The sequence below is a fragment of the Capricornis sumatraensis genome, chromosome 1, assembly GCF_032405125.1.
Source record: "Capricornis sumatraensis isolate serow.1 chromosome 1, serow.2, whole genome shotgun sequence".
NCBI lineage: Eukaryota > Metazoa > Chordata > Mammalia > Artiodactyla > Bovidae > Capricornis > Capricornis sumatraensis.
In genome coordinates, this window is record NC_091069.1 from 111,939,564 (window position 1) to 111,965,602 (window position 26,039).

General features: G+C 37.5%; 2 protein-coding genes across 2 annotated transcripts; one reads left to right on the forward strand and one right to left on the reverse strand.

Moving 5' to 3' along the window:
- Nucleotides 1-2,078: 2,078 nt before the first annotated feature.
- Nucleotides 2,079-2,624, reverse strand: LOC138084547 (keratin-associated protein 13-1-like). The gene has a single exon (XM_068978883.1). It carries the CDS (start codon nucleotides 2,580-2,582, stop codon nucleotides 2,079-2,081), a length of 504 nt encoding a protein of 167 aa, XP_068834984.1. The 5' UTR covers nucleotides 2,583-2,624.
- A 20,372-nt stretch (nucleotides 2,625-22,996) lies between these two features.
- On the forward strand, nucleotides 22,997-23,482 carry LOC138085153 (keratin-associated protein 13-1-like). Its single transcript, XM_068979317.1, has one exon. It carries the CDS (start codon nucleotides 22,997-22,999, stop codon nucleotides 23,480-23,482), a length of 486 nt encoding a protein of 161 aa, XP_068835418.1.
- The last annotated feature ends 2,557 nt before the right edge of the window (nucleotides 23,483-26,039 follow it).

Below are 26,039 nucleotides of genomic sequence, written 5' to 3' on the forward strand. Positions count from 1 at the left end.
AGGGATATTTACTTGGGGAGCCTGATTGCTCCAGAACCCAAAAAATTCTACCAGAAACTCTGCTACTCTATTTGTAGTATGGGATTTAAGAGTTTAACTGTTTATTATATATTTTATATTTTATATTGTGTTATATATTAATAGGAACATATTTATATAAAATGAGGAAATATAGTGATATACTACTTTACATAATATTTAGCTAAAGCTTTATTTTTTAAAGTATTTGAGAATGTTTAAACAGGTATAAAAAATAGAATGAAAATGACCAAGCAGAAAGGTATTTCAACAGTATAAATAAGACGAGATGAATCTTAAGACTAATGTCACCCAAAATTCAAGATGTCCAAAACAATGAAGTGAAACAGACCTATTAAATGTCTGTAGCCTGATTTTCCATTACTAACCCATACAAACTGTAACTTGATTTTCAATAATTCCCTAAACACAAGTACATTTGTACCTCTCTTCTTTGTTCATTTTATTTCATCTTCTCAAAGTTCTCCTGATTCCATCCCAAATTGCTTGCGTCTTCACTTCTTAAGTTAGGCATTTGTCATAAAATCTTGTATCTTGATTTCATGGTAAGACTGGGACCTACAATTAATCCTTGATCTGCTTTGAGTCTTCATCTCCTTATGTATAAAATTACTAGTTCATAAAATGTGTTTCTCATGATCCTTACAGTGATCTGAAAAACAATGAAAGGGAAAATTTATTGAACATTTCTCTTTATCTCTGTATAAAGATACTGTTTTTTTGTTATTAGCTGTAGGTCGTATCAACATGTTATCTATTTTAACTTCATGTTGTTTTCTGAAGCATTTAACCTATAACATACCAGAATGGCAACGTAAAGTCAAGAAGTATGTACATATGTGATAAGATATGAGTGAAGCAGTAATTTCTAAAATGAAAGACTTGTGTTTTTCCAGCCATGTTTAGTTGGATTTTGGATACAAGAAGGTGAGACTCTACATCTCATGAACCTAATTAATTCTTACCAGAGGTAATTGACTTCCTCCTTGCACCTGTGAAAAAATCAATTACACATCACAGTTTCAGTGAGATGAAGTAATAAGGTTTTTTTTTTGTCACCCAACATGGATTGAATCAAAGAAAGCTCTTTAAGCTAGTGTACAAAACTTCCCATATAATCTAAAAACTTCCCCCACTTGGTTGTATTTTCTAAGTTCCTTGTTTCCTCCTTCAATCAACAAACGTCAATGCCCTGCATCTTTTGAAGAAAATGTGTTTTATGCCACTCCTGAGATTTTAAGCATATGAAGTCTATGTATGCAATATAAGGATTCCAGAAAGCAGAAGTTTTGAAGGAAAATATTTAAAGCCCATGATGTGCGTGCTCAGTCACTTCAGTAGTGTCCAACTCTTAGGGACCCCATGGGATCCAGTCCTTCAGGCTTCTCTGTCCATGGGCTTCTCCCAGCAAGAATACCGGAGTGGGTTGCCATGCCTTCCTCCAGGAGATCCTCCCAACCCAGGGATAGAACCCACATCTCCTGCATTGTAGGCAGATTCTTTTACCACAGTCACAGGATAAGCTCCAAAGCTCACAAGAAATTCGTTCAAATCTATCAATATTGGGTTTCCAAAGTTGGCTTTCAAAGGTATAGTAAACTTGAACCTAAATATCCCTCCATAAAAAGCAAAAAGAAAAAAAACAAAATTTAACCAGTTAAAACTAACAATAAAATTAGCAGCATATTTGGAAGCCAGATTGAAAGAGTTTATTATATTTATTTAGGCTTTTATATATTTTGTGAATACATGAACAAGGATTCCATTAATTCATTAACATTAATTCATTTCTTAACATAAATTTCATTAATTGATCTAGTAATGTATTGAATTCATTTTACTAACTCCATTAATGCATTCAGTAAATCAGTCAATAAAGTTAATCATTAAGTGTGCATGGCAGACCGTTTTTAGTAAGTATTTTATGACTGGAAAAAATGTGATGCGCCCTTAATCTTCCTGAAGATCATGAAGATGATAGAAGCTCTGTTAAGAAATTGGACACATTGCAGAAAACATCTGAACTCTTCTCAAGCTGATCAATAGAAGACAGATCCACAGGTTGGCCTGTAACAGGAAGAGTGGCAACTCCTGGAGGCAAAGAAGGTTGGCCGGCAGAATCCAGATCCACTGCTCAGGACAGGGAAGCCACAGATTCCATAACCCAGGCGCCTGAAGCCACGGCCTCCACAGCCCACTGAGTAGCAGCTTCTGGATCCAGAGCTCAGGGAGCTGCAGCTGCTGGACCTATAGCCCAGAGACCCAGGGAAAGTCGTCTGGCAGGGACTGGAGAACGTGGAGGTCCTCGGGCGGTAGCAGGACATCTGGCAGGGACTGGACACCACAGTCTGGGTCCTGATGGGCTCACAGCAGGTCTCCTGGCTGTAGAGAGAGGAGCCCAGCTGGCAGGAGCTGGGAGAGCAGAGGTCAGTGCTGTAGACCAGGTTGTTGGGGAAGGAGGAGCCACAGGAGGAGCCTGAGTAGCCCAGGTGGTCCCGGAGGGAGCGGGAGGAGAAGTTTCCAGAGCAGCAGTTATAGGACATCTTCGCAGGTGATGTGAGTTTAGGTGAGTGACTAGGAGAAGATTCTGAGGTTTAATGTCACCTCCCGGACTGGGGTGTTTTTATACTCTCAGCCATGGGTGTGGCATTCACAGTCACCTTTCTCATGCTTGTAATCTTTCATCTCCAAATGTGGAATTCAATAATATTTTCTGTAACTGCTGATGAAAAATTCCTTTCATCTCATACTCATGGGTGAATTCACCATGTTGTTAAAGGACTAAGCTGATGACATGTTTCTAAGTCAGAAATTCTATGACTATCTGCCTTAATCCCCTACTCTTCCCAATGGTTTGAGATTCTTCATGCATTTGACTGCATATCAGCTGGGGATGCTTAGCTCTAAAGGCAGGGATTAAGATGAAGTAAATATTAATAGCCTTTCTTTGTCAGTGGTATAAAGACACTCTATTTGCCATCAATAAGCTTCTTTTCTAAATTTATTTCATTGCCTAAAATTATTTTTATATACATTTGGTTCTCAAATTCTTTGGAAAGGGAAAATTTAAAAGTTCAGTATCATTATAGTTTGTGGGTTTTCATGTATACAGATTATCCCTCTTGTCTTCTGTATTTAAAATTTTCTAGAGATCTTTCTCTTCTGAACAACTCCAATCAAGCAATACTTTCTGAATATTTTTACTTTTTCAGGTTCTTTTATACAATTTTCTTTTTCACTGTAAAACTTACTTTTTATTGATTCTATTTCTTTAAGATTATTTTCTACTGTAAAATAACCAAATAGGTTCTTTTTATAGTTTTCTATATCAGGTAAACCCCAAATGAACAAATTAAAAAGATAATAATTGCAAAAGGAAATTTGGAATTGCATGCAGGAGCATTAAAGAAGACTAAATAAGAGTGAATTATGTGTAAATACACATTGTGCACAATTCTAACAAAATTCTTAATCTATAAGTGGGACTAAACAGTAATAAATTTAAGAATGATCATTAAAATCTAAGATACTGCTTAAAATTAAAAGTTTGGAAAAAATAACAAAATAATAAAATTATGGCATTAAACCATTTTATTACACCCCCAAAGCATGAAAGGCAACATAAAGAAATTTAAAGATGGACCAAATAGCAACAACATAGTAAATACATAGGTAGAAATCTGACTTCATATATAATTAAATATCATGTGACAAAATAGTCCATATATAAAACTGAACTGAAAATGAAATTTGTTTTCTACATAAACTAGATTTTCTTAACTATAACAAAACAGAAAAGGGAAAAGTAAAAGATATATCCAGGAAAAGAAACAAACAAACAAAAACAATACTAGGGCCACTTTATTAGTCTCAAAGTTTGCTATGTGATGTTTTTTTTTTTTTTTCTTAACATATTAAGCAAGATATTTCTTGACAGTCATCCTGTCAGACTTCCAGGATGATATACATTATTAGTCATTCAAATGTTACATTAAAGGCACACCATCCATTAGTGTAGCCTCTAGTCATATATTTCAAGCTCAATTTCTGTAAATTATATTAAATTTCAGTTCCTCAGCCATATTCACCACATTTCAAGTGTACAACAGATAATATGTGACTAATGGATACCTAATATCGGAAATTGCTAGTAAAAAATATTTCAGCATCAAGAAAAGCTCTATGCGATAGTACTACCTTAGGGACCATGGACAATTGTTGATTTGCTAATTAATACTTTTACTGTTTTTTGTACAATACAAAATGTGGGAAACCCATTTATCCTTATCCCAATTCACGTGTTATGATTTCACTATTTCCATTTTGTGTATGCTTACTCATATTCTATTCACATTGTATGTATTTCCCTATGTTGCTATAAGCAATATTTGATTATATATTTGTTGTTGTTTTTGTTTAGTTGTCCAGTCAAGTCTCACTCTTGAGATTCCATGGATTGGAATTTCCCAGGCAAGAATACTGTGGTAGGTTGCTGTTTCCTCCTCCAGGGGATCTTCCCAACACAGGGACTGAACTTGGGTCTCCTGCACTGCAGATAGATCCTTTACCACTGAGCCACAGTGGAATATTTTTTGTTTACTCTTCATTCCTTCTCACATCTTTTTGCGGTATGCTAGGTCTTCCCTGGCGGCTTAGTGGTAAAGAATTCGCCTGCCAATGCAGGAGACACTGTTTTGATCCCTAGGTGGGCAAGATTCATCTGGAGAAGGAAATGGCAACCCATTCCAGTATTCTTGCCTGGGAAATCCCATGGATAGAGGAGCCTGGTGGTCTACAGTTCATCAGGTCACAGAGTGGGACACAACTGAGCCACTGAACACACAGGATTATTTTGGTTTTGACTTTGTATAGCTATTAATTATATATTTTACAGCTGGAAAGCTAATGACAGGTTGTCTAAACTTTTAGTTTTCTGAAAATGTCTATTCCATTTTGAAACAGATGCTAGTCAAATATTCTAGTTTCAAAGTGTTCATAAACAAACCCACATAACTGTTTACTGCACAAGCACAGGTCTCCACAGGTTTTTTATTAAATTTCAAATTAGTTGTCAATATTTAGAAATCAAAAGAATCACATGGAATGTGGATTTATGACTTTCAAAATTTCTGAAGATCTGGTTATACTTGGCTCCCTTTCTTGCCATTGCCTGGAGCTGAACACAAACTGCTCCATTCATATGGAGTATGTGTCCACTAGTTCCCCAAATCTCTGAACACTCAGCTAATTTCAGTTACCAATAATCATAAAGCCAGCACAGCTTTTATCCTGTTAATGCTATTATCCATAGGAGAAGGAGGTATGACTTAGCAACTAAAAGAATTATACAAATGAACTCAAAACAGAAGCAGACTCAAGGCCTTAGAAAACAATTGTGGGCGGAGGGGGGTGGAGGATGGAGTAGGAAATGGCAACCCACTGCAATATTCTTGCCTGCAAAATTCCACAGACAGGAGCTTAGCAGGTTACAGTCCATGGAGTCTCAAAGAGTCGGACATGACTGAGCTACTGAGTAGGAGCATTGGTTGGGGGGAGGGTGGAAGGGGAAAAGGTGGGAGAGAGGGGTAGATTAGGAATTTGGGATTGATATATACACACAGCTGTATGTAAAACAGATAACCAACAAAGACCCGCTCTATATCACAAGACACTCTAGTAAACAATCTGTAATAACCTAAATGGGAAAAGAATTTGAAAAAGAATAGATATATGTATACGTATAACTGAATCACTTTGTGGTACACCTGAAACTAACACATTATAAATCAACTGTGCTGCTGCTGCTGCTGCTGCTAAGTCGCTTCAGTCGTGTCCAACTCTGCGCGACCCCATAGACGGCAGCCCACCAGTCTCCCCTGTCCCTGGGATTCTCCAGCCAAGAACACTGGAGTGGGTTGCCATTTCCTTCTCCAATGCATGAAAGTGAAAAGTGAAAGTGAAGTCACTCAGTCATGTCTGACCCTCAGCGACCCCATGGACTGCAGCCTTCCAGGCTCCTTCATCCATGGGATTTAACAGGCAAGAGTACTGGAGTGGGGTGCCATTGCCTTCTCCAATAAATCTCTATTATAAAATAAATATTAAAAAAGACAATTTGTGAAAACAAACTCTCTTGTGTGCTAGAAGGATATTCTCCTGTGTTTTATAGGAAAATATTGTGAATCTGTGCTCTTGGGCTGGAATATAAAACATCAGTTATGAAACAGATCACAAGTCAATTAGACTACCTCACTTATGTTTGTGATCCTCTGACTTTATACATCAGCAGGATTTTATATACTGGGCAAAGACTTAAATCTTAATGCTGAATACACAACAAACCAACCTGAAACTAAATAATTTTTTTAAAATCTTGAGTGATTGAACTCCTTTCCCGGCCACTCCACTTGTGACTGTGATGCACCAACATTGTTAAATTAAAGATTTAACATCTAGCCAGCTGCCCATAGGAGATGCTTATTGCTGGGTGAAATCATGCCACATGCCTGACAAGTGTAACCACTTTTGTACAAGAATTGCATTTCCAAGAAAGTCAAGAAAAATATTTAAAAAAAAAAAAGGAAATCTATTTTCTGTTTATAATATCATAATTCTATTGTAATGGACAGTTCCTACTAATAATACACTATATCCCTTCTTGCTACTGCAGACATATAATAGCTGTTACATATGCTATTGTTTAGGAATGCTGAAGATGGATTCAGTAGCACGACTATCCTTCCTGCAGAATGCAGCATTAAACAAAAGCTGCAAGTCACTTCTCAGTGAGTTTGCACAGATGGCCTCATGGTGACTAGTAATGACTCACTACAAATATGGGAGAAAGCAGCAGTTTTGACAGACATAGCTACATTTGGGAGGCAGAATAAAAAGGAGGTTTTAGTTAAAAATCAGATGATTGGCATATTGAGTATATGAGTGAAACTGAAATGGTCCATGACATATAGTAAGTACTCCATAAATATATGTTGATTTACTGAAAAGAGAATTCAGATGGCAGATATCTTAAATGAAATAAAGCATAAAAAGATTGTACAATTACTAGCTACTTTTTTGTTTTTTCTTTGATTGGGTAGCTGAGGGAAGGTTGACAATACCTATTAACAGATTTGGAAGTTTTTCAATTCATAATTTATGGTCATTATAAGACCTCAGTTCAGTTTAGTCCCTCAGTAGTGTCCAACTCTTTGTGACCCCATGAATCGCAGCACGCCAGGCCTCCCTGTCCATCACCAACTCCCGGACTTCACTCAGACTCACGTCCATTGAGTCCATGATGCCATCCTGCCATCTCATCCTCTGTCATCCCCTTCTCCTCCTGCCCCCAATCCCTCCCAGCATCAGGATCTTTTCCAATGAGTCAACACTTTGCATGAGGTGGCCAAAGTACTGGAGTTTCAGCTTCAGTATCATTCCCTCCAAAGAAATCCCAGGGCTGATCTCCTTCAGAATGGACTGGTTGGATCTCCTTGCAGTCCAAGGGACTCTCAAGAGTATTCTCCAACACCACAGTTCAAAGGCATCAATTCTTCTGTGCTCAGCCTTCTTCACAGTCCAACTCTCACATCCATACATGACTACTGGAAAAACCATAGCCTTGACTAGATGGACCTTAGTTGGCAAAGTAATGTCCCTGCTTTTGAATATGCTGTCTAGGTTGGTCATAACTTTTCTTCCAAGGAGTTAAGCATCTTTTAATTTTATGGCTGCAGTCACCATCTGCAGTCATTTTGAATTTATCCAGTTGATACCAAGTCTTTGGCTTGGAAAGTAGTGAGACAACAAAAAGAGAAAATGCTGGAAGATGTGTGGTTGAGTAAGTTTCCTCTCCTGCCACTTTGAGGATATTGGCCTCTTCCTGATGAGAGGCATCACCATCTCCTGCCTTGTTTCTTTCTTTCCAAAGTCTTTACTGACAGAAGGCATGACAAGTGGCATACAGAAAGCAGCTCCATATTCACTCTGTCTTTGTTCATCTGACCTCTGAAAGGGAACATAGGATTGAATTTGCTTTCTGTTAATGAACCCTCTTCATCTGCAGAGATGGGTTAGGCAGGTTGGGGAGAATATGGGTAGAAAATACACAGAGAATAGACCAGAAAAAAGGATACTGAAGAGTAAGAATTTATTCCAAGGTGTTTCTGAATTTTCAAGGTTTAAAAGTAGAGGATTACTTGAGATTTTTTGTTTCCTAGGCAGTTCACCCTTCTAACTAGACAGATCCCTAAACAAGAATGGAACCCTATTTTCTCTGGAGTGAACTGGTCTTGTAGTGATAGGTTAGTTAAATACAGCAGTGGACATAGCAGAGACCAAGATAGAGGTTCAATCCCTGGGTTGGGAAGATTACCTGGAATAGGAAATGGCAACCTGCTCCAATATTCTTGCCTGGAAAATTCCATGGACAGAGGAGCCCAGAGGGCTACAGTCCATGGGGTTACAAAGAGTTGGACATGACTGAGCAACTAAGCATAGCACAAAGCATAGTTTAGCCTGTTTATTCCTAGAATTAAGCCCAGGTTCCTCCATCCTTTCTTGGTATCTTTTTTTATACTGACTTTTAAACTTATCCTAGTACCAAGATTTGAGTATTTCAAAATACATGAAATTTAAATAAAACAAACAAACATATAAGGTATTATGGAATACAGTATGCTTGGTCACTCTGAATATTTCTTTTTTTTAATTATTGGAATATAGTTAATTTACAATGTTGTGTTAGTTTCAGGTGTACAGCAAAGTTACATGTATATTTTTTTCAGATTCTTTATCATTATAGGTTATTACAAGAAACTGAATATACTTACCTGTTCTATAGAGTAAGCCCTTGTTGTTTATTTGTTTTATATATAGTAGTGTGTATCAGTTAATACCAAATTCCCAGTTTATCTCTCTAAAAGGGGCTTTGATAGCCATAAATTTAGTATGTTTTGTAAATAAGCTTATTTGTATTACTTCCTAGATTCCACATATAAGTGATATCATATAATATTTGTCTTTCTCCAACTTACTTCACTTAGTGTAATAATCTCTAGGTCCACTCATCTTGCTGCAAAGGGCATCATTTCATTACTTTTATGGCTGAATTATATCTCATCTACTTCTGCTTCATTGATTATGCTAAAACCTTTGACTATGTGGATCAGAACAAACTGTGGCAAATTCTTAAGGAGATGGAAATAGCAGACTACCATATCTGTCTCCAGAGAAATCTGTATGCAAGTCAAGAAGCAACAGAAGCAAACATGGCACAACAGACTGGTTCAAAATTAGGAAAGAAGTACATAAACACTATATATTGTCACCCTACTTATTTAACTTCTATGTGGAGTACATCATGCAAAATGATGGACTGGATGACTCACAAGCTGGAATCAAGATTGCTGGGAGAAATATCAACAGCCTCAGATAAGCAGATGATAGCACTCTAATGGCAGAAAGTGAAAAAGAACTAAAGAGCCTCTTGATGAAGGTAAACGAGGAGAGAGTGAAAAAACCTGGCTTAAAAGTTAACATTCAAAAAATGAAGATCATGGCTTCTGGTCCCATCACTTCATTGCACAAATAGAAAGGGAAAAACTGGAAACAGTGGCAGACTTTATTTTCTTGGGCTCCAAAATCACTTCAGACCATGACTGCAGGCATGAAATTAAAAGAAACTTGCTCCTTGGAAGGAAAGCTATGACAAACCTAGACAGCATGTTAAAAAACAGAGAAATCACTGCCAACAAGTGTCCATATAATCAAATTTCTGATTTTTCCAGTGGTCATGTATGGATGTGAGAGGTAGACGATAAAGAAGGCTGAGCACTGCGGTGCTGAAGGAGACTCTTGAGAGTCCCTTGGACAGCAAGGAGATTAAACCACTCAATTATAAAGGAAATCAATCCTGAGTATTCACTGCAACTGCAATCTGCAATCCCATGTAGAAAACACTATTTTAAACCTTTACAGTACTAATCAGTGGTTCAAAATCCATTATAAATGGCTTCCTAACTTCGTAAGTTAGTGTTTCACTCACAGGCTGTTTTGCTTCTTTTATTCTCTTTGTCTCATTTCCCTTTTTTTGCCTCATCACCATCCATCTCTTACTTTCTCCTTTTTTCATTCTCTTTTTTCCCCCTTACTTGTTTTTCATTTGCTATTCATTTTGATTTAGCTTTCTAAATTGGCAATACTCTCAGCAAGTATATCAAATCATTTCCAAAAGAAAATCAATCCTGAATATTCAGTCTAAAGGAAATCAACCGTGAACATTCAACCTAAAGGAAATCAACCCTGAATATTCAACTCTGATGCTGAAGCTCCAATACTGTGGCCACCTGATGTGAAGGGCTGACTCATTGGAAAAGACCCTGGTGCTGGGAAAGATTGAGGGCAAGAAGAGACGGGGGCAAGAGAGGATGATATGGATGTTTGACATCACTGACTCAAATGGAGTTTGAGCAAACTCCAGGAGATGGTGGTGAACAGGGAAATCTGTTGTGCTGTAGTCCATGGAATCACAGAGTCGGACACAACATGGTGACTGAACAACAGCAACAACAAATACTCTCATGGAAATCTATTCATTTCATCGGTTGAATAGAACCATGCATTATGTTCATTTTCAGGAGTAGTTAAACATTTCTACTCATTTTTCTTAAAAAGCTTGATGTTTAATTAGCTTTATTGCTATTTAATTTTAGAATAGAAATAATTAATGAAGAATTTCCAGCACTCATTTTAAATGCTGAAATCTCAGTGTAATAATGCCTTTTTAATAGAGTATTTCCAAAGGCAGGCAATTTCAAGATAATTTACAACTGTGGCCCTGAAAACCTGAGTTCATAATTGTGCATATCTGTTTTTCAAAGCATTGGTCTGTTTCTTACAGAATGCTTTAGAAAGCTTCAGGTCTGAACATCATGACTTTTTTTCATTTCAATCACTTTTTTAAATTGAAGTATAGTTAATTTACAAAGATGTGTTACTTTCAGGTGTACAGTAAAGTCATTAAGTTATGTACATACACACACACACACACACACACACATACACACACATACACACACATATGGGTTTCCTTTGTGCTCAACTGGTAAAGGATCTGCCTGCAATGAAGGAGACCTGGGTTTGATCCCTGGGTTGGGAAGATCGTCTGAAGAAGGGAAAGGCTACCATTCCAGTATTCTGGCTTAGAGAATTCCATGGACTGTATAGTCCATGGGGTCGCAAAGAGCCGGATATGACTGAGTGACTTTCACTTTCAATATTTTCTGTTTCAGATTTAGTATCTTGATACTAAATATAGTTCCCCATGCCACTCAGCAAGTATTTTTGTTCATCTATTTTATATTCAGTAGCATGTGTATATTGGGCTTCCCAGGTGGCTCTAGTGGTAAAGAACCCACCTGCCAGTGCAGGAGACATAAGAAGTGCAGGTTTGATCCCTGTGCTTGGAAGTTCCCCTGGAGGAGGACATAGCAATCCATTCCAATATTTTTGCTTGGAGAATCCTGTGGACAGAGGGTTCAGTAACCTGATGGGTTACTGTCCATAGAGATACAAAGAGTCAGACATGACTGAAGCAATCTAGCATATATGCATGTATATGTTAATTCCAAACTTCCAATTTATCCCTCTTCCTTGTTTCCCTTTGGCAGCCATAAGTTTATTTTCCGTGTGTGTATCTGTCTATTTGTGTTTTGTAGATAAGCTCATCTGTATCATCTCTTTTTAGATTTAACATATAAATTATATGATATCTGTCTTTCTCTTTTTGATAACTCCATTTAGTATGATAATCTATAGGCCTATCCATGACCCTGCAAATGACACTGTTTCAATTCTTTTTTATGGGTGAGTAATATTCCATTGTATATATAAACTACATCATCTTCCTTATCCATTCACCTGTCAGTGGACATTTAGACTGTTGCTGTGTCTTGGCCACTGTAAATAGTGCTCCTATGCTGCTCTGAACATGGGAGTGCATGTATTTCTTCAAATTAGAGCTTTCTCCAGATATATGCTCAGGAATGGGATCACTGGATCATAAGGTAACTCTATTTTAGTATTTCAGGAGCCTCCGTGCTGTTCTCCATGTTGGCTGGACAAATTTACATTCCCACCAAGAATGTAGAAAGGTTCCTTTTTCTCCACACTCCCTCCAGTATTTGTTATTTGTAGACTCTGATGTTGGGAGTTGTGATGTGATACCTCATTATTGTTTTGATCTGCATTTCTCTAATAATTAATGATATTGAGCATTCTTTCCTGTGCCTGTTGGCCATCTGTGTCTTTTATGGAAATATGTCTATTTAGGTCTTCTGCCCATATTTTGATTGAGTTTTTTAAAATATTAACATGTTTACATATTTTGGAAATTAATCCCTTGTCATCATGTCTTCATCTATCAGATTAGAAGGATCTAGATGTGAAACATAATGTTTTTTTCACAGTTTCTGTTTCATAATGGATGTTTATTAAAAAGAGAGATACCAGACCTCTTAGTATTGACATTGCTATTTTTACTTGCTGAGAATTGAAGATATGTGATTATTGCTTCATAAACTGAGATTGTGCTGCCTTGTTCCTTAGGAAACAGAAATAAAAGACCATAGCATATTGTCAATACAAGATGGTGGAGAGTGGGCAGCGGTAGGGAGCTTTGCTGTTCTGCATGGTGATTAATGGATTATTGGCCATGAGAGTAGCAACTTTCATTCTGTAAGTGGGAAATGATCTATGTTTCCGAATAAATGAATAAAACATATTCAGCCTTGTCTGTGCAGATTAATTTCCTTTTAATTAGATAACTGATTAGTGAGAATTCTAAAGGAAATCAGTCCTGAATATTCATTGGAAGGACTAATACTAAAGCTGAAGCTCCAATATTTTAACCACCTGATGCAAAGAATTGTCTCATTGGAAAAGACCCTGATTCTGGGAAATGTTGAAGGCAGGAAGAGAAGGGAACGACAGTGGATGAGATGGTTGGATGGCATCACCGACTTGACGGACATGAGTTTGAACAAACTTTGGGAGTTTGTGATGGACAGGGAAGCCTGGTGTGCTGCAGTCCATGGGGTTACAAAGAGTCGGATGCTACTGAGCAACTGAACTGAGCAGAGAGGATTTGACCAGAATGTTTTCTTCATATACTGTACCCAGGAGTAAAGGTTTACAAAGTTCTTCGGGAGAAATTCACTCTAATTTCTCATTAAACCCCAATAAAGTTGAAACTATATCTGATCAACTTTGTAAAGTGACTCTTTTTCTATCTTTAACGATTGCTTGTCTCTTGTTATGGGTTGAATTGTGCCCTGTCCCCCCAAAATTCGTAGTGTGAAGTCATAAATTCTGATACCTCATAATAGGACCTTGTTGGAAGACAGGGTCTTTACAGGTATGAATCAAGTTATAGGGAGAGAATTACTATCAAAGAAGGGAGTCCCACCTTTCCAGAAATGAGAGACTATAGTAAACTATCTATGCCCAGTGTCTACCAAGCTTCTTCTGTCCATAGGGAACCTGCCAGGTATCCTGTGCCCACTTATGAGCACCTTTCCTCATTGGTCTATCCAGAAGGTGAGACTGTAATCTTGCAACTACTTTGTGGTTTATAGTCTCTGGGCTGTGGATATGGGACCTTTGTCACTTTTAGGGATGGACAGGGCTTCCTTGACATTCCTACTGTTTTTCCAGGAGAGATCAGTTCACCTTATTCCCAACCAGTGTGTGTTCAGTTTCAGTTCAGTCACACAATCGTGTCTGACTCTTTGTGACCCCATGGACACCAGGCCTCCCTGTCCATCACCCACTCCCAGACTTTATTCAAACTCATGTCCATTGAGTCGGTGATGCCATCCAACCATGGCATCACCATGAGATGTCATCCTCTGTCGTCCCCTTCTCCTGCCTTCAATCTTTCTCAGCATCGGGGTCTTTTCAAATGAGTCAGCTCTTCAAATCAGGTGGCCAAAGTATTGGAGTTTCAGCTCCAACATCAGTCCTTCCAACGACTATACAGGACTGACTTCCTTTAGGATGGATTGGTTGGATCTCCTTGCAGTCCAAGGGACTCTCAAAAGTCTTCTCCAACTGCTTAAAAACATCAGTTCTTCAGTGCTCAGCCTTCTTTATGGTCCAACTCTCACATCCATACATGACTGCTGGAAAAACCATAGATTTGACTAGATGTTCATTTGTTAGCCAAGTAATGTCTCTGCTTTTTAATATGCTGTCTAGGTTGGTCATAACTTTTCTTCCAAGGAGCAAGCGTCTTTTAATTTCATGGCTGTAGTCACCATCTGCAGTGATTTTAGAGCCCCCCAAAACAAAGTATCACTGTTTCCACTGTTTCCCCATCTATTTGCCAGAAAGTGATGGGACCAGATGCCATGATCTTAGTTTTCTGAATGTTGAGTTTTAAGCCAGCTTTTTAACTCTCCTCCCTCACTTTCGTCAAGAGGCTCCTTAATTCTTCTTCGCTTTCTGCCATAAGGGTGATGTCATCTGCATATCTAACATTATTGATATTTCTCCCAGCAAGCTTGATTCTCCCTTGTGCTTCATCCAGCCCAACATTTCTCATGATATCCTCTGCATACATACCCTGATGGAAAGGGAGGCCTGGCATCCCTGGGGTCCATGGGGTCACAAAGAATTGGACACGACTGAGTGACTGAACTGAACTAAACTCTGCATATAAGTTAAATAAGCAGGGTGACAATATACAGCCTTGATGTATTCCTTTCCTGATTTGGAACCAGTCTGTTATTCCATGTCCAGTTCTAACTGCTGCTTCCTGACCTGCATACAGACTTCTCAAGAGGCAGATCAGGTGGTCTGGTATTCCCATCTCTTTCAGAATTTTCCAGTTTGTTGATTCACACAATCAAAGGCTTTGACATAGTCCATAAAGCAGAATTAGATGTTTTTATGGAATTCTCTTTCTTTTTGATGATCCAGAGGATGTTGGCAATTTGATTTCTGGTTCCTCTGCCTTTTCTAAATCCAGCTTGAACATCTGGAGTTTCACAGTTCACATATTGCTGAAGCCTGGCTTGGAAAATTTTGAGCATTACTTTAGTAGCATATGAGATGAGTGCAATTGTGCGGTAGTTTGAGCATTCTTTGACATTGTCTTTCTTAGGGACTGGAATGAAAACTGACCTTTTCCAGTCCCGTGGCCACTGCTGAGTGTGTGTTCAGAGGTGTACAAATCAGCATGACACATTTACAAGATCTTGAAGACCTAATTTCTTAAAACTATTACTAAGAAAATTTCAGTTCTGCTAGCTCAGGAGCTGCTTATCAATTTCCAAAATATTAGACCTTCAAAATCCACCTTTTATCACTAACTAGAGCTTTTTAATTCACCAGTAATCCAAGCTAAGCAACTAGAAATCTGCAAATTAATTCTTATGAAATACTCTCTCTCCCTCTCCCCCACCACACAATTTTCCCTCCTACCTCTATCTCCCATTTCTTCCTCTCCCTTTCTCAGAACACAATTTATTTTACCCACTTTCTGAATCATCTCTTTCTAAAATGTGATAAAAGAATAACAAAATTCCAACCTGCTTTATGGTAATTTGCTTAAATTAGCATAAAAGTGAGGATTAGGCTTCTACTTAGGTATTTCAGTGGTTTCTGTGTGTCCTTAGTTTTAGTTGGCTTTAACACACAGTGATCCTGCTTCCTCTAAGGAATACCCTGTAGCTATAAGGCCTAGAGTTTCTAGAGAATTCACAAGCCAGGTGACCCAGATATTGAAATCATTGTTATAGTTGGATTTTAATTATCTGTCTTTTCTCTCTGTTTTCCTCTCTTGGTCTCTATCCAAACTTGGAGCCCGAAGCAAGATATTTTTTTACAAGTCCCCAAAATAATTAGCTTTTCCTCATCCCTGGCAGAGGTAAAGCAATGAGGACAACCTAAGGAATATGCTGAGGAAAGATCTTTCTTTTGCACTTGCTGTTCCACTTGAGACCTAAATGTTATCTCAAAGAAGCAGAATCCAAATTCAACCTAAGTCATCCAGAAATATATTTCAGGCTCCTAACAGAGTCAGAGTTTGGGAGAATGTGAGGATGTATTTGGTACTAATAATTCAGATTTGGGGCTTTCCTGGTGACTCATAAGGTAAAGAACCTGCCTGCACTGCAGGAGACCTGGGTTCCATCCCTGGATTGGGAAGATCTCCTGGAGAAGGGAATGGCTACCAGTAATCTTGCCTGGAGAATGACTAAATAGAACAAATGAGGGAGTTCAGACTTTACTTATGGGCTCTATTGTTTATATATCTATATATCAAGACTTTCTCAAAGCTCATGAAATACTATTCAGAGTAAGAAACTCATGAAAGGAAATGAAATGAATACAGTGAATGAGTAAATTAATGGTAAATGAAAAGAATGGAATTTGGAATAAAATAAACCTGAATTTAAAGCTTAATTCTTTTACTTATAAGTTGCAGCCTTATATAATTTGTTAAATTTTGTTTGTATCTGCTTCTATACCTGGAAAATGTGAGTGATAAAGTCATATATTTCTTACGAGAATTAAATTACTTTGTAAATGTAAAATTGCTGGCAAGTGGTTTCTTTTTTTGTTGATTTGTTTGTTTACTACACTTTGAATCTACTTTCTTTTCTTTCCGTCTAATCTCTATGCTAATCCGTATCCCTTTTTTTAAATCTCTTTTTACCCAGAAATACTTTTTGGATTAATTTTTTTCAACATCTTAGTATTTGTTTCTATGCTTTCTCCTCTGTGAGCTTGCTTCTGATTATTAGTAGTCCTGAACTTGTCTCTTTTATAACTTTTGCATGCTCATAATCTCTGTCATGTAAATTAGAAATTAAAATAATTTTCAGATTCAACACAAAAAAATGTGTGAAGCTGATGAATATATTTGAACTAAGGAGATCTTGTCAGAAAAAAGCTAGAAGGATTTCATGAGTACCATTATTTGAGGTGGTTGTGAAGTTCAACTCTATGGAGTTTATTTGAATCACAAGAAAAGGAAGATATTCAGGAAAGATTCGAGAATCTGTAAAAGATTAGAGAATCAGATGGAAGATTTTCATTTTTCTTTTAAGGAATATAGAACATTTTTGGTGTTATTAAAGCCTAGGGTGGCATGAGGTTGTAGCAGATGGTGGTGGTTTTTCTGGTTTGGTTCAATCATACACAAACCACAGTGTAATTAAAATTTATTTTCAACAGAATGGATAACAGGAACCAAAAATAGACCCTAAGCATTCCCCAAACCTGAAAGTGAAAGTGTTAGTTGCTCAGTAGTGTCTGGCTCTTTGCAACCCATAGGGACTGTAGGGCTCCAGGCTCCTCTGTCCGTGGAATTCTTCAGGGAAGAACACTGGAGTGGGTTGCTGTTTTCCTTCTCCAGAGGATCTTTCTGACCCAGGAGACCGAATTCAGGGTCTCTTGCATTGCAGGCAGATTCTTTACCATTGGAGCCATTAGCAAATTATTCTTATATTTCTGACTATGTCCTTCTAATATTTCTTCACTTTTTAACTTGCCTCAAAACTTTTACTCCTGACCCTCCCCACCTCCCTTATCTATCTTCCTTGTTACTGAGACAGTACACAGTTAAGAGTGTAGACTCAGATAAAGCTGTGATGGTGTGTAGTCTCTGTTCATCTGTGTGCTAAATAACATTTCTTATTCACCAGATGAATAGCTTAGAACAGTGTCTGACCTGTATAAAATGCTTATTAAGTATTATTCACTTGTGACCCCATGGACTACCTCCTAGAAAGCCATTATTTGCTAGTGTTATTTCATTAAGAGAGAAAATTGAGATTCTGCATTGTGTTAAAAAGTTAATTAGACTATCAAATCTATTTTACCTGCCTTTTAATTTAAGAACCAAAAATGCTTTCCTGTATATTCTAGTTTCAAAGAACTCTCCAGGGCTTTTCCACTGCTTACAGGACTTAAGCATAATTATTTCAGTGATGTCACAGTTAAAATGTTAATAATCAAAAGTATGGTGACCGAAAATTCACATCCTACAGAAATTGGCAAATAAAGTTTACAACTTTAAGTGAAAGAAAGTGAAAGTGAAGTCGCTCAGTTGTGTCCAACTCTTTGGGACCCCATGGACTGCCTAACAGGTTCCTCCATCCATGGGATTTTCCAGGTAAGAATACTGGAGTGGGTTGTCATTTCCTTCTCCAGGGGGTCTTCCCGACCCAGGGGTTAAACCCAGGTCTCCCACACCATAGGCAGATGCTTTACCATCTGAGCCACCAGCAAAGTACTAATGCACCCTAACAAATGTGTCTTCCTATATGAGAAAGATTTATAGTCTCATGTTTCAAAGTCAGGAGTTTTTAAAACTATTCAAATAAACATTTCAAAATTATAGGAAATTAATTTGTGATTTTTGGTAAATAAATACACAAGCTTCATTATGATGAGGTTTAGAGTGTATGTAAACTTAGTTTACATTTCAGTTCGGTTGGGTCACTCAGTCGTGTCCAACTCTTTGAGACCCTATGGACTGCAGCACAGCAGGCTTCCCTGTCCATCGCCAACTCCCAGAGCTTGTTCAAACTCATGTCCATCAAGTCAGAGATGCCATTAGCAGTACTTATTTGTGAATATTTTGAAGCATTCTTTCTTATATGTGTAAACAAGATGATTGTCTTTCCCAGATGGTGCTTTACCTTTGTAAAACATTTGTATCAAAAATCTCATATTTTTTTTCAAATGCAGTTGTAGTTTTAAATCTTGAAATTTTAAATATAACTTGATCCAGATGACTGAAATATACTGAGACTTCCACAGGTTCCATATTATCAATGTTGCTAAAACAAACAAATACTAAATTAACAAAAAGAATATAGTACAGAGACAAATAACTGCATTTTTCTAATGAAAGCATTGTTTGCTAACACTTTGATGCCTGACAACAGTTGATTTGCAAGTATTGTTGAATGACTTAATAACCATCTGTAATGGTTAACCTTAGTGTTTCCACTTGGCTAGGATATGGTGTCCAGTTGTTTGCCAAACACCAACCCAGATGTTTCTGTATAATGTATAAATGTATAAATTCTATATAATGCATAAATGTAGGTTTTGAGTAAAGCAGATTACCTTTCATAACATAGGTGAGCCTCCGCCAGTGAGTTGGAGGCCTCAAGAGAAAAGACCAAAGTTTATTTAGAAGAAATTATCAAGGTTGCTACATAGAAAACCTGTCTGAGTTTCCACCCTGCTGTGCTATAGGTGGAAGCTTGCAGCTGCTGTGCTCTGCTTTTGTTTTGCCCACAGTGCTCAATTCAAACAAAAACAACAACAGAACAACAGAGTTGAATATGAAACTAAATTCCTTTTCTGGCCCCTTAAGAATTTTTTTCCAGATTATCTCCATCTTTAAAATTTTTCAAGATGGAGATTTGAAAACTAAGTTTTGGAAACACTTCCACTTGCCTCTACCAGTTAAATGATCCATCCAACACCCAGGGATTGATCTTCCCTTCAAATACAAGGTGAAACCTATCACTCCCTTCTGCCCTGTTAGTCACACACTGCTCAATGTGGCACCAAGGGGAAGTGAGGTAGAACTGTGGCTGTTAAAAAGTCCACTTTTTATATCCATAAAAAGTGATGGTGGTAAGTCAACTGGGGTGTCCTTTCAATTGGAGCATGTATTCTATTTTGAAGCCATCAAGCTTAATAAGATTCAAAAGATGCTTGTTCTCTTAAAAATTTTTTTTTAAATAAAGATAAATGATAAAACTTGGTTTGAATGAACCTCTGAAAGAGAGAAGTTATATTGGCATTACTTTATTTTTTTTTTTAAGATGTTTTGTTACTTTTCAATGGGTAAATCCAAGTGTAAAAAATCAGAGAGGTCTGTAAGCAGAACCCTTTAGAAGTCAGCTACTCTGGCCTTTTCACTTCAATTAAAAGTTATGGATGATGCAGTTCTGAAGATGTAAGCTGGGTCAATATGAAGCAGGAAAAAGCTGTAGTCATACAAGAGGAGTACCAGTACTAAGAAGAATTCTAGCAATGAAGCAGAATGTCCTCTGGAAAAGAAAGTGGTTTATCTCAAGTTCTTTACCCAGAAATGGTCTTTCAGCCCATACCTAGCAATAGTGCTTAACAGGCAGATCACCCTCTGGTAAGAAAGTTTGGAAAGTAAGCTGTTAATGAAAGGATTTCCAGGTGGTCCAGTGGTTAAGACTCCACTTTTCCACTGCAGGGGGCCAGGGTTTCACCCCTGGTCAGGGGAATAAGATCCCATATGCCTCCTGATAAGGCCAAAAAAATTATTTAAAAGAAAGAAATAAGATGAATAAAACTTGGCAACAAAGGAAAAACTATAAAAATTTTAAAAACATCTTAGTTTTTAAGAAGAGCCTTTGGTGAAGGGGCAATGCAAAGATCCTTTAGGTCTAGAAAAGGCAATTTTGAGGATGCAGAGAAAAAGTGAACAGGAAGGGAAAAAGGTATAGGATGGAGCATATGGATTTTCATTCTTTCTACTACTGCCTAGTAGAGGAAAGGTATTCAAAAATGGCTGAAAGCACATTGTAAAAGAGACTGTCATTTTTGACACTTAGAAAAACCATCACTATTTAAGTCATTTAGATCATAAGCTACTTATGACTAGTGGGTACTCTAAAATGTGTTCTATTCTACGTAATGTTGGTATTCCTCTATTTCTCATAAAAATGTTTTCCAATATTGCATTTTCCCTCTGATTTATCCAGAGAGTGATTTTTTTTTTCTTCTCTTAAACATTTGCCTGTGCATACAAAGCACACAGAGTATTTTATTAGTTCCAGGATGTACTTCTGAACTGTTAAAGCTACTCTAGTTTGTTTTGCCTTTTCCAACTTTCAGAGGGACACATTTATTAGCATTTATGAGTTAATAATTAGCACTTGTACAATGTACACAAATAACTCTAATGAAAAGTGTTAACCTATTAGGAATGGGTTGAGGGGATGTTAATTGAAATTGACTTATTCCTGAGTCATTTTCATTTTAATTCCCAAACACAGAGAGCTGGCCTGGAAAAGCAAGAACATATGCATATTAGAACATCTCTCTTTTTTTAAGCAGAAACCAACTATTAATAGAAATATATAAACATTATCCATCCCAAAGAAGTTAAAGACTGGCACCATAAAGAATCCCATGTGTTGAGAGTGACACATACATCTTTAACAAATTTAATAGGTATCCATTCATAAAGCATTATTTTACTTCTGTGAATCAGAGTGATGGTTTAAGTATTGCACAAGGGCACTTCATGTGATGCATGCTACACTTTGGATTCTGCATGGGAGAGATAATCATAAAACAAAGTAACTAAGTGCTCTGAAGCAGCGTGCTTTGGAATAAAGCAACTTAATTTTCAGGTAGTTAGGGAGCTTTCTTTTCAATGACAGCTGTGAATGCTATTTCCCTTAGTTCAATCAAATAAAATGTTAGATTCAAAAGAAGACAAATGGGAACACGCCAGATTTTAAAAAGTCTTTTTTCTTCTTCTTTTTCTTTCTTTTTTTACCCATTAATCTAAGTATAGATTGCACAGGATTTTTTTCTCTTTCTTAGGCTAGAAAGTCAAATATACTTTAAATGTATAAAGACGAGGGATGCATGGAATTCTCTCTTGGACACTATCCAATGCAAATATTCTTAGGAGAAGTAAATAAGCCTTTATCAGGCATTTATATCTTAGTGTAAGTAAGCTTAGTAGCTTCATTTATGAGACAGGTTAAAGTTGAATTTGCTTTTATCTTTGCAGTGTTTGAATCTTGACTCAGTATACGGAGATCAAGGTCTAAACTTCAATTTTTTTCAGGCACTCAGTTATTAAAGGAAAGTTATTAAACCTCTCTAGGACAATGTTTTTTTATGTGTAGATTGATCAGAGGATGGTAAAGACTCATGTAGCTCTAATACTTCAAGTTAGTTGTTGCAGGAAATGTTAACTTTCCTTGGAACTTTACTACAAGACAGATGTATCAGATGGTACATGAAGATGTTCAAATCTAGCACACACTTTATTCAAGGTCTCTCTCACAGAGTTATATTTATTGTTTCTTAAAAGAATATCATCTAAGGAAATGTTTTAAGCTTCCATTCTTTTTAAAGCAGTTTATTGGCCTGAACACCAAGGATGGCTGTCTTTGTCCCTTAATACTGATCATGAACTCAGATGTGAGAAAGTCAAGGGTATCACAGAAAAGGTAGGATGAAAATTTTGCCAATGAATTGGTTTAATTAAGCCAAATTAATGGATATCAAGAATTTCATGGATTTTTACTGAAGCATAATTTAAAGTGTTCTGCTAATTTCAAGTGTACAGAAAAAGTGATTCAGTTAAGCACATATGTGTATGTAAACATATTTTTCATATTCTTCAAAAATTATATGAATTAGAAATAGAAAAAAGTTCCAACTGATAGATCGGTAAGACCATTGAATATAGTTAGTATTTGGAGAAATCCTTATCATATGTTTTTGAAGAAGACATGAAATGATTTTGAACAATAAGCTACTAGAAGTGAAGGAAAATGTATGTAAGATTACCTGGTAGGAACAGGACATAACTGCACACGTGAATGAGAAGTGGGAGGGGCTATTTGGAGATGTGATGACCAATAATTTTGGAAGTCAAGTCACATCAATTTCCATGGGAAAGAAACTGAGTAATTTCTTTCTATCAGCGTGATTAAAGCATAATTAAGTATGTGAAGACGTGATACATTTAAGCAATAACTTAGGGAGGTATGCCTGTAAGAAATGGTGAGCAAAGAGGAGGAACCATCTTTCTTCACAGTGACGCATCCAGGTCTAAGAGTATATATACACACTCGAAGTCCAGGTCATGACATTGAAGCTCAGAGAGTGTCCTCCGTGTAACTCAGCTGATCTCACATCTCCTGTCAACATGTCCTACAAATGTTGTTCTGGAAACTTCTCCTCCCGCTCCCTCGGGGTCCACCTGCGCTACCCAGGCTCCTCCTGTGGCTCCTCCTTCCCCAGAAACCTGGTCTACAGGACTGACCTCTGTTCTCCCAGGATCTGCCGGCCCACCCGTGTGGTGTTCAAGCCCTGTCAGACATCCAGCTACCGTCCAAGGACCTCCACGCTCTGCAGTCCCTTCCAGATAACTTATTCTGGTTCTCCTGGATGTGGGTCTATTAGAGGCTGCTCCCTGGATTATGGATCTAGAAGCTGCTACTCTCTGGACTGTGGATCCAGAGTGGGCTGTGGATCCAGAGTCTTCAGACTGCTGGGTTATGGAATTCATGGCTTCCCTTCCCTGAGGTGTGGATCCAGGTTCTACCACCCAGCCTACTTGGCTTCTAGGAGCTGCCAGTCTTCTTGCTATAGGCCAATCTGTAGATCAAACTTCCGTAGGTCAACTTGTTGAATTTCCAGAACTTCTGAGCAAAACGTTTCAGTCTCTACTTACAGCTACCATAGCCTCTTTCAGAAATGTTAGCTAACCCCTCTCACCACGAGCATCTCATCGTTTCTCTAGTGTCAAACACTGATTGACTAATCCTTTCAGTGAAATTAATAACCAAAATATTGAGTTCAAATCTGTAATTTTGTTGAAACAATTGATTCATAATTACATAAACTTTTCTTACAAAATGCATGGAAATCCAGCTTTGCTTCACCTAATAAATTCATTCACTCTTGCATCTGATGTTTTCATTGTTCTGTTTTGGTTTTAAGTTTGATTTATAATCTATCTTTGGGGCTCCAGACCCTCAAAGTCTTTTCCCTAGGAATGGATTTGTATTTCCCCAGGAAATGGTATCAGGCCTGCTATATGGGAAATTCTTTGTGTATTCCACTGCCTAAGGGCTAATAAGTGTGCATGTCTTCCACCATCAAATCTGGTAGGGCTTTTTTTTTTTTTTTTTAATTGAAAGTGTGCTCATAGTGGAGCAAATATTCTCATTGTGCTTTCTAGGAGGACACCTTGTGCTGACATCCATATTTGATTTTGATTTTACATTTTCAAATCAGAACTGGTTTAGAGTTTGTCCAGAAGATGTCATTTATGGTGATGAAATATTTATAAAATATATTATATCAAATATTTGTATAAATCTGATGCATTGGTTTGAAAGAGAGAAAAGATAAAGTACCATGGGTTGAAGGACATTATGTGTGTGAGTGCGAAGTCACTTCAGTAGTGTCTGACTCTTTGCAACTCCATGGACTGTAGGCCCCCAGGCTCCTCTGTCCATGGGATTCTCCAGGCAAGAGTACTGGAGTTGGTTGCCATTATGGTTGTCTTTAAATAAATAGGGAATGGATTATTAGGTGTGTTTGTGTGAAAGAGAGAGGGAGGGAGGTCTACTCAGGTCTGAGACAGAGCACACTTCGAGTTTATTTAAATTTGAGCAAGTTTTTTGTCTCAGAGCTAAATGTAGGGTCAGAATTCAGTTAAAACTGTTCATAATACATTTAGTAATAACTCTTCATGAGTGGGAAAATAACTATCATTACCATTTGCTCCAATCATGTGCTATGACTGTTTATTAATTTGTCTTCCTTCTTCCTCGGATTTTTTCTAAGTGAATCTGGAAAAAGAGGGCCTCTTTTCTCCTAAATTGGAAATAATCATGGCTAACCACAGGAATTCAGGAACCACGTCATCTGTTCAGGGAAATCTTCTCAAGAGACAGAAAATTTAAAAAAAAAAAAGAAAAAAAGAAAAGAAAAGAAAGAAAAACATACCAAGAAGTGGGACACAAAAGTTTCTGCCAATTCAGGAGCCTCTGTTCCCAGCATCCTTTAAGCCAGATTTACCTGTCTTTTATGCACCTTGATTATATTGGCCAATAAAGTCTTCTTTTGGTTTAAACTAATTAAAATAAAATAAGATTTCTGTTACTCACATCCAAAGAGTTATAATTAATAGTAATGTGTCATCTAGATGCAGAGTTACTCATTGACTTTTGTATAAACAGGAATTTAAATTTTTTATTAGTAAGACAAAAAGACCCTGTGAGTCTGAATTTTTGGCACTGGCATTGAGAAATAATTCTTCTTCAAGTAATGTGGAATGAGTAACATGTGGACTAAAGACACCACTGGGAAACAAATTCAAAGGGAAAACAGTTATGTGGCTCATGAGAAGGCCTTAGGAACACATTCAACAAACGTAATTGAACTAGAGGCTTCTAACCTCAGTCATGAGAACCCCATAAACAGTATGAAAAGGCAAAAAGATAGGACACTGAAAGATGAACTGCCATGTTGGCAGGTGCCCAATATGCTACTGGAGAAGAGCAGAGGAAAAACTCCAGAAAGAATGAAGAGAAAGCCAAAGTGAACAATAGCCACTTGTGGATTTGACTGGTGATGGAAGTAAGGTCTGATGCTATAAAGAACAATACTACATAGGAACTGGGAATGTTAGGTCCGTGAATCAATGTAAATTGGAAGTGGTCAAACAGGAGATGGCAAGAGTGAACACTGACATTTTAGGAATCAGTGAACTAAAATGGACTGGAATGGGAGAATTTAACTCAGATGACGATTATATCTACTACTGTGGGAAAGAATTCCTTAGAAGAAATGGAATAGCCCTCATAGTAAACAAAACTGTCCAAAATGCAGTACTTGGGTGGAATCTCAAACATGGCAGAATGATCTCTGTCCATTTCTGAGGCAAGATGTTTAATATCACAGTAATCAAAATCTATGCCCCAACCAGTAACACAGAAGAAGCTGAAATTGAACTGTTCTGTGAAGACCTACAAGACCTTCTAGAACTAACCCCCCCAAAAGTGTCCTTTTCATCATAGGGGACTGCAAAAGTAAGAAGTGATGAGATACCTGGAGTAACAGGCAAAGTTGGCCTTGGAGTACAAAATGAAGCAGGTCAAAGGCTAACAGAGTTTTGCCAAGAAAATGCACTAGTCATAGCAAAATCCCTCTTCGAACAACACAAGAGAAGGCTCTAC

Coding starts and splice junctions, on each gene's coding strand:
- LOC138084547 (XM_068978883.1), bottom strand. CDS start 2,582: ATGTCCTATAACTGCTGCTCTGGAAACTTCTCCTCCCGCTCCCTCCGG.
- LOC138085153 (XM_068979317.1), top strand. CDS start 22,997: ATGTCCTACAAATGTTGTTCTGGAAACTTCTCCTCCCGCTCCCTCGGG.